At 40.4% G+C, this 9,870-nt stretch overlaps 1 protein-coding gene across 1 annotated transcript in view; it reads left to right on the top strand.

Moving 5' to 3' along the window:
* The window catches only part of adgrl3.1 (adhesion G protein-coupled receptor L3.1), a 284,567-nt gene that overhangs the window by 130,973 nt on the left and 143,724 nt on the right, over positions 1-9,870 (top strand). Inside the window, exons 5-6 of the mRNA XM_082978635.1 lie at positions 4,224-4,409; positions 5,449-6,063. Of these exons, the coding sequence (XP_082834761.1) occupies positions 4,224-4,409; positions 5,449-6,063 (801 nt within the window). The remainder of the gene's footprint in view (positions 1-4,223; positions 4,410-5,448; positions 6,064-9,870) is intronic.

The raw sequence follows: 9,870 nt of genomic DNA, 5'->3' as shown, positions 1-9,870 counted from the left end.
ACACACACACACAGAGCACACACACACACACACACACACACACACACACACACACACACACACACACACACACACACACACACACAGAGCTACACACACAGAGCTACACACACAGAGCTACACACACACACACACACACACACACACACACACACACACACACACACACACACACACACACACACACACACACACACACAGAGCTACACACACACACACACACACAGAGCACACACACACACACACACACACACACACACACACACACACACACACACACACACACACACACACACACAGAGCCACACACACACAGAGCCACACACACATAAATCATAAAACACAATCCCAGTGTTCCCTGTTTTCCGACTCTGTAAAATAACGGCCGGTGTGGGAAAGGAATTACCGGAACAATCTCATAAAACCAGCAGGGAATAAAAGACTGTTAGTTAGACACTAATGCACTCAGCAGTGTGTGTGTGTGTGTGTGTGTGTGTGTGTGTGTGTGTGTGTGTGTGTGTGTGTGTGTGTGTGTGTGTGTGTGCGTGCGTGCGTGCGTGCGTGCGTGTGTGTGTGTCTCAGCAGTTTTCTGACAAAAATATAAATAGAAGGAGAGAGCGGTATGAGACTAATTAGGAGGGAGAGAAGGAAGAAAAGATAAGGAGAGAGAGAGATGGTATCAGAGGAGGAGAGAGAAGAGAAGGATGGTATCAGAGGAGGAGAGAGAAGAGAAGGATGGTATCAGAGGAGGAGAGAGAAGAGAAGGATGGTATCAGAGGAGGAGAGAGAAGAGAAGGATGGTATCAGAGGAGGAGAGAGAAGAGAGAGGGATGGTAACAGAGGAGGAAGAGAGAGAAGAGAGAGGGATGGTAACAGAGGAGGAGGAGAGCGAAGAGAGGAGGAGGAGAGAGAGGAGAGAGGGATGGTAAGAGAGAAGGGATGAGAGGAGAGAAGGATGGTAACAGAGGAGGGAGGAGAGAGAGGAAGGGAGGAAGGGAGGGAGGGATAGCAACAGAGAACAGAGGAAGGGTTGGGAACAGAGGGAGGGAGAGAGGGATGGGAACAGAGGGAGGGAGAGATTGATGGGAACAGAGGGAGGCAGGGAGAGGGATAGAAACGGAGGAGGGAGGCAGAGACAGATGGGAACAGAAGAGGGAGAGATTGATGGGAACAGAGGGAGGCAGGGAGAGGGATAGAAACAGAGGAGGGAGGCAGAGACAGATGGGAACAGAAGAGGGAGGGAGAGATTGATGGGAACAGAAGAGGGAGGGAATGAGAAAAACACTTGATGTTTCTTCTTCTCATCTGAGAGATATCTATTAATATCTTAGATAACAGACACATAATAACCCTGAGTCTCTAAGATATATCTATTAATATCTTAGATAACAGACACATAATAACCCTGAGTCTCTAAGAGATATCTATTAATATCTTAGATAACAGACACATAATAACCCTGAGTCTCTAAGATATATATATTAATATCTTAGATAACAGACACATAATAACCCTGAGTCTCTAAGATATATATATTAATATCTTAGATAACAGACACATAATAACCCTGAGTCTCTAAGATATATATATTATTATCTTAGATAACAGACACATAATAACCCTGAGTCTCTAAGATATATATATTAATATCTTAGATAACAGACACATAATAACCCTGAGTCTCTAAGATATATATATTAATATCTTAGATAACAGACACATAATAACCCTGAGTCTCTAAGAGATATCTATTAATATCTTAGATAACAGACACATAATAACCCTGAGTCTCTAAGAGATATCTATTAATATCTTAGATAACAGACACATAATAACCCTGAGTCTCTAAGATATATATATTAATATCTTAGATAACAGACACATAATAACCCTGAGTCTCTAAGAGATATCTATTAATATCTTAGATAACAGACACATAATAACCCTGAGTCTCTAAGATATATCTATTAATATCTTAGATAACAGACACATAATAACCCTGAGTCTCTAAGATATATATATTAATATCTTAGATAACAGACACATAATAACCCTGAGTCTCTAAGATATATCTATTAATATCTTAGATAACAGACACATAATAACCCTGAGTCTCTAAGATATATATATTAATATCTTAGATAACAGACACATAATAACCCTGAGTCTCTAAGATATATATATTAATATCTTAGATAACAGACACATAATAACCCTGAGTCTCTAAGATATATATATTAATATCTTAGATAACAGACACATAATAACCCTGAGTCTCTAAGATATATATATTAATATCTTAGATAACAGACACATAATAACCCTGAGTCTCTAAGATATATCTATTAATATCTTAGATAACAGACACATAATAACCCTGAGTCTCTAAGATATATATATTATTATCTTAGATAACAGACACAATAACCCTGAGTGTTATTAAAGATATCTATTAATATCTTAGATAACAGACACATAATAACCCTGGGTGTTATTAAAGATATCTATTAATATCTTAGATAACAGACACATAATAACCCTGGGTGTTATTAAAGATATCTATTAATATCTTAGATAACAGACACATAATAACCATGGGTGTTATTAAAGATATCTATTAATATCTTAGATAACAGACACATAATAACCCTGGGTGTTATTAAAGATATCTATTAATATCTTAGATAACAGACACATAATAACCCTGGGTGTTATTAAAGATATCTATTAATATCTTAGATAACAGACACATAATAACCCTGGGTGTTATTAAAGATATCTATTAATATCTTAGATAACAGACACATAATAACCCTGAGTGTTATTAAAGATATCTATTAATATCTTAGATAACAGACACATAATAACCCTGAGTGTTATTATAGATATCTATTAATATCTTAGATAACAGACACATAATAACCCTGGGTGTTATTAAATATATCTATTAATATCTTAGATAACAGACACACATAAAATGGCCATAGGAAAAGTCAGGGTCTGTAGAGATACAATACAAAACAGCATACAGCACATTGACAGTAAACAGTACAGTTGTTTAGTTGGCATTAGGAGTATGAAATAGCTGCACAGGCAGCCTCTGAGTAACCCAGTATATAACACTAGTAGTAGACTAGCTACTGTTAGCACATAGAAGACATTTTGGGCTGGTTTCCCGGACCCAGAATACCTGCTACTAATTTATTGACTCCTCTTATCTCACAACAACACATACACAGCCCTATTCAGAACATATTGATTGATTGATTGATTGATTGATTGATTGATTGATTGATTGATTGATTGGCTGGCTGGCTGGCTGGATGGCTGGATGGCTGGCTGGCTGGATGGCTGGCTGGCTGGATGGCTGGATGGCTGGATGGCTGGCTGGCTGGCTGGCTGGATGGCTGGATGGCTGGATGGCTGGCTGGCTGGATGGCTGGCTGGCTGGATGGCTGGCTGGATGGCTGGCTGGCTGGCTGGATGGCTGGCTGGATGGCTGGATGGCTGGCTGGATGGCTGGATGGCTGGCAGGCAGACAGATTGATTTTATTTTAGGAACAACAATTATACAGTTAAAACAGTTTTTAAACGTACCTGAAACTCAGAGGAAAACACTTACATGGAAATACACAGTGAGAATACATGGAAATACTTATAGAGAATACATGGAAATACACAGTGAGAATACATGGAAATACTTATAGAGAATACATGGAAATACACAGTGAGAATACATGGAAATACTTATAGAGAATACATGGAAATACACAGTGAGAATACATGGAAATACTTATAGAGAATACATGGAAATACACAGTGAGAATACATGGAAATACTTATAGAGAATACATGGAAATACACAGTGAAAATACATGGAAATACTTATAGAGAATACATGGAAATACACAGTGAGAATACATGGAAATACTTATAGAGAATACATGGAAATACACAGTGAGAATACATGGAAATACTTATAGAGAATACATGGAAATACACAGTGAGAATACATGGAAATACACAGTGAGAATACATGGAAATACACATAGAGAATAATGAGCAGTAAACTAGCCTACATGCACTTTAGATATATCATCAATGAAAACCTCGATACTGTAAACAGATGACAAGCCTTCGTCTCAGTAAATGCACCATCAACACATTGGATGGATCGATTAATAAATGATCACATTTTCTCTCTCCTCCTCCTCCCTCTGCAGTGTTCCTGTGTCCAGGTATCCTACGAGGCGTGTACCAGAGTGAACACCTGTTTGAGTCAGACCACCAGTCAGGAGCCTGGTGTAAAGATCCATTCCAGGCCTCGGATAAGATATACTACATGCCCTGGACTCCCTACCGCACTGACACGCTCACAGAGTACTCCTCCAAAGAGGACTTCATCGCAGGTCAACATTTTATTACCATCTATTTCAGATGGATTTTATTTTAATGTTGGATTTTATTGCTGTTTTTTTATTGAACTTGCTAATGTAAAGTGACTTTAAGGGCCCAGTTTCCCCAACTAGCTTTCACATTGTCACGTCAAAATTACACGTTTATCCATGTGTCTGAAACGTCAAATTTCAAAGTTGTTGCAAATGTCAAATTGTTTAAGGTTAAGTTATTAACTCCAAATGGTTAAGGTGAGGGTTAAGGTTTGGGATAGGGTTAGGGTTAAGGTTTGGGATAGGGTTAGGGTTAAGGTTAGGGTGAGGGTTAAGGCTAAGTTATTAACTCCAAGTGTTTAAGGTGAGGGTTAAGGTTTGGGATAGGGTGAGGGTTAAGGGTAGGGTTAGGGTTAAGGTTAAGTTATCAACTCCAGGTGGTTAAGGTGAGGGTTAAGGTTTGGGGGTTAGGGTTAAGGTTAAGTTATCAACTCCAGGTGGTTAAGGTGAGGGTTAAGGTTTGGGTTAGGGTGAGGGTTAAGGTTTGGGATAGGGTTAGGGTTACGGTGAGGGTTAATGTTTGGGATAGGGTTAGGGATAGGGTGAGGGTTAAGGTTTGGGGGTTAGGGTTAGGGTTAAGGTCAAGTTATTAACTCCAGGTGGTTAAGGTGAGGGTTAAGGTTTGGGATAGGGTTAGGGTTAAGGTTTGGGATTTGGGCTTAAAACAAAATTCTCAAAAACAACTTTCTGTTGCTGCATTCTAAAATGCAACTTTTTGCACCAGAGGCAGATTGTTACAACGACCTAGCAAAATCAAAACCTGCTTGAAGCTAACAGCGCTTACTGTTGCCCCTAGTGGCCAGTTTCCACATTGTCTCCTGACTTCCTCAGACATGGATGGACGTCGGATACTGACTTGTATCACGGGTGACCTAACAAGCTCTTTAAATAGAGAATATTGGTTTTTAGTGCTGAACTAGAATTAATCTGTGTCTGGGAAATTTCCCTTGTGTTTTGAAAATCGCTTAAGATAAAATGTATTTTAATGATATTGTTACAGGACGACCGACGACCACGTACAAGCTCCCTCACCGCGTCGACGGGACAGGCTTCGTGGTCTACGACGGAGCTTTATTCTTCAACAAGGAGCGGACGCGCAACATCGTCAAGTTCGACCTGCGCACGCGGATCAAGAGCGGCGAGGCCATCATCGCCAACGCCAACTACCACGACACATCGCCGTACCGCTGGGGCGGCAAGTCGGACATCGACCTCGCTGTCGACGAAATCGGCCTCTGGGTTTTGTACGCCACGGAGACGAACAACGGACGCATCGTGGTCTCGCAGCTTAACCCCTACACGCTCCGCATCGAAGGGTCCTGGGATACCACCTACGACAAACGAACCGCCTCCAACGCCTTCATGGTGTGTGGCGTGCTCTACGTGGTAAAAACCGTCTACGAGGACGATGACAACGAGGCGACGGGGAATAAGATAGATTATATGTACAGTACCACCCAGAGTAAAGAAACCTTCGTGTCCATCCCGTTCCCTAACTCTTACCAGTACATAGCAGCAGTGGACTACAATCCCAGAGACAACCTGCTGTACGTCTGGAATAACTACCATGTAGTTAAATACTTACTGGACTTTGGGAACAACGACAATAGATTGGGTAGGTGCAATAGTCATCTTTTCTCTTCATCTTTCTTTCTTTCTTAACTCTTGGTTTTCTGGGTTTGACTGGGTAGGTTCAATATTAATTTCTCTAGAGACTGCTTTAGTTCTGTAGGTTTGTGTAATGGACAGTCTAGACTATAGTTCTGTAGGTTTGTGTAATGGACAGTCTAGACTATAGTTCTGTAGGTTTGTGTAATGGACAGTCTAGACTATAGTTCTGTAGGTTTGTGTAATGGACAGTCTAGACTATAGTTCTGTAGGTTTGTGTAATGGACAGTCTCTAGACTTTAGTTCTGTAGGTTTGTGTAATGGACAGTCTAGACTTCAGTTCTGTAGGTTTGTGTAATGGACAGTCTAGACTATAGTTCTGTAGGTTTGTGTAATGGACAGTCTAGACTATAGTTCTGTAGGTTTGTGTAATGGACAGTCTAGACTACTATAGTTCTGTAGGTTTGTGTAATGGACAGTCTGTAGACTACTATAGTTCTGTAGGTTTGTGTAATGGACAGTCTAGACTATAGTTCTGTAGGTTTGTGTAATGGACAGTCTAGACTTTAGTTCTGTAGGTTTGTGTAATGGACAGTCTAGACTATAGTTCTGTAGGTTTGTGTAATGGACAGTCTAGACTATAGTTCTGTAGGTTTGTGTAATGGACAGTCTAGACTATAGTTCTGTAGGTTTGTGTAATGGACAGTCTAGACTATAGTTCTGTAGGTTTGTGTAATGGACAGTCTAGACTATAGTTCTGTAGGTTTGTGTAATGGACAGTCTAGACTATAGTTCTGTAGGTTTGTGTAATGGACAGTCTAGACTACTATAGTTCTGTAGGTTTGTGTAATGGACAGTCTAGACTACTATAGTTCTGTAGGTTTGTGTAATGGACAGTCTAGACTATAGTTCTGTAGGTTTGTGTAATGGACAGTCTAGACTTTAGTTCTGTAGGTTTGTGTAATGGACAGTCTAGACTATAGTTCTGTAGGTTTGTGTAATGGACAGTCTAGACTATAGTTCTGTAGGTTTGTGTAATGGACAGTCTAGACTATAGTTCTGTAGGTTTGTGTAATGGACAGTCTAGACTATAGTTCTGTAGGTTTGTGTAATGGACAGTCTAGACTATAGTTCTGTAGGTTTGTGTAATGGACAGTCTAGACTATAGTTCTGTAGGTTTGTGTAATGGACAGTCTAGACTATAGTTCTGTAGGTTTGTGTAATGGACAGTCTAGACTATAGTTCTGTAGGTTTGTGTAATGGACAGTCTAGACTATAGTTCTGTAGGTTTGTGTAATGGACAGTCTAGACTATAGTTCTGTAGGTTTGTGTAATGGACAGTCTAGACTATAGTTCTGTAGGTTTGTGTAATGGACAGTCTAGACTATAGTTCTGTAGGTTTGTGTAATGGACAGTCTAGACTATAGTTCTGTAGGTTTGTGTAATGGACAGTCTAGACTATAGTTCTGTAGGTTTGTGTAATGGACAGTCTAGACTACTATAGTTCTGTAGGTTTGTGTAATGGACAGTCTAGACTACTATAGTTCTGTAGGTTTGTGTAATGGACAGTCTAGACTATAGTTCTGTAGGTTTGTGTAATGGACAGTCTAGACTATAGTTCTGTAGGTTTGTGTAATGGACAGTCTCTAGACTTTAGTTCTGTAGGTTTGTGTAATGGACTGTCTAGACTATAGTTCTGTAGGTTTGTGTAATGGACAGTCTAGACTATAGTTCTGTAGGTTTGTGTAATGGACAGTCTAGACTATAGTTCTGTAGGTTTGTGTAATGGACAGTCTAGACTATAGTTCTGTAGGTTTGTGTAATGGACAGTCTAGACTATAGTTCTGTAGGATTGTGTAATGGACAGTCTAGACTATAGTTCTGTAGGTTTGTGTAATGGACAGTCTAGACTTCAGTTCTGTAGGTTTGTGTAATGGACAGTCTAGACTATAGTTCTGTAGGTTTGTGTAATGGACAGTCTAGACTACTATAGTTCTGTAGGTTTGTGTAATGGACAGTCTAGACTATAGTTCTGTAGGTTTGTGTAATGGACAGTCTAGACTATAGTTCTGTAGGTTTGTGTAATGGACAGTCTAGACTATAGTTCTGTAGGTTTGTGTAATGGACAGTCTAGACTATAGTTCTGTAGGTTTGTGTAATGGACAGTCTAGACTATAGTTCTGTAGGTTTGTGTAATGGACAGTCTCTAGACTATAGTTCTGTAGGTTTGTGTAATGGACAGTCTAGACTATAGTTCTGTAGGTTTGTGTAATGGACAGTCTAGACTATAGTTCTGTAGGTTTGTGTAATGGACAGTCTAGACTATAGTTCTGTAGGTTTGTGTAATGGACAGTCTAGACTATAGTTCTGTAGGTTTGTGTAATGGACAGTCTAGACTATAGTTCTGTAGGTTTGTGTAATGGACAGTCTAGACTATAGTTCTGTAGGTTTGTGTAATGGACAGTCTAGACTACTATAGTTCTGTAGGTTTGTGTAATGGACAGTCTAGACTATAGTTCTGTAGGTTTGTGTAATGGACAGTCTAGACTACTATAGTTCTGTAGGTTTGTGTAATGGACAGTCTAGACTATAGTTCTGTAGGTTTGTGTAATGGACAGTCTAGACTATAGTTCTGTAGGTTTGTGTAATGGACAGTCTAGACTATAGTTCTGTAGGTTTGTGTAATGGACAGTCTAGACTATAGTTCTGTAGGTTTGTGTAATGGACAGTCTAGACTATAGTTCTGTAGGTTTGTGTAATGGACAGTCTAGACTATAGTTCTGTAGGTTTGTGTAATGGACAGTCTAGACTATAGTTCTGTAGGTTTGTGTAATGGACAGTCTAGACTATAGTTCTGTAGGTTTGTGTAATGGACAGTCTAGACTATAGTTCTGTAGGTTTGTGTAATGGACAGTCTGTAGACTACTATAGTTCTGTAGGTTTGTGTAATGGACAGTCTAGACTATAGTTCTGTAGGTTTGTGTAATGGACAGTCTAGACTATAGTTCTGTAGGTTTGTGTAATGGACAGTCTAGACTATAGTTCTGTAGGTTTGTGTAATGGACAGTCTAGACTATAGTTCTGTAGGTTTGTGTAATGGACAGTCTAGACTTTAGTTCTGTAGGTTTGTGTAATGGACAGTCTCTAGACTTTAGCTCAGCGGGAGGGAGGGAACACAGTCTTGAGGCAGGGGGATTTACCAGTCTCTCTCTGTCTCTCTCTATGTCTCTCTCTCTATGTCTCTCTCTCTCTGTCTCTCTCTCTCTATGTCTCTCTCTCTCGCTCTCTCTCTATGTCTCTCTCTCTCTCTCTCTCTGTCTCTCTCTCTCTATGTCTCTCTCTCTCTCTCTCTCTGTCTCTCTCTCTCTCTCTATGTCTCTCTCTCTCTATCTATCTTTCTCTCTCTGCCCCCCCTCTCTCTCTCTCTCTCTCTCTCGCTCCCTCCCTCCCTCCCTCCCTCCCTCCCTCCCTCCCTCCCTCCCTCCCTCCCTCCCTCCCTCCCTCCCCCAGCCTAGCCCAGTAGAGTACATTACTCTTAAATGGACTCGGGCCCTGGAGAGTCTTAGGGGGAGTTGAGTGATTCCTTCCCAGAGACAGGCACTCTCAGATTGGGGTATAAGAGCAGGCCTACCCCCTTCTCTGGATGTCCCTGGAGGTCTAAGCTACAATATCTAGTCGGTGTAATTGACTCTAACACCTTCTCACGGTGTAGGCAACTCGGTTCAGCCTCTCTTTATTAAATGATGGTCGAATTAATGCATGCTTTTACACACATTTAGGAGACACTACAAGAAATTATTGGAGGAAGGGGAGA

This window comes from Salmo salar, chromosome 08 (assembly GCF_965601325.2).
Source record: "Salmo salar chromosome 08, fSalSal1, whole genome shotgun sequence".
In the NCBI taxonomy this organism is placed as follows: domain Eukaryota; kingdom Metazoa; phylum Chordata; class Actinopteri; order Salmoniformes; family Salmonidae; genus Salmo; species Salmo salar.
Note: the sequence above shows the minus strand (reverse complement) of the source record. Positions and strands in the feature narration are given on the sequence as shown.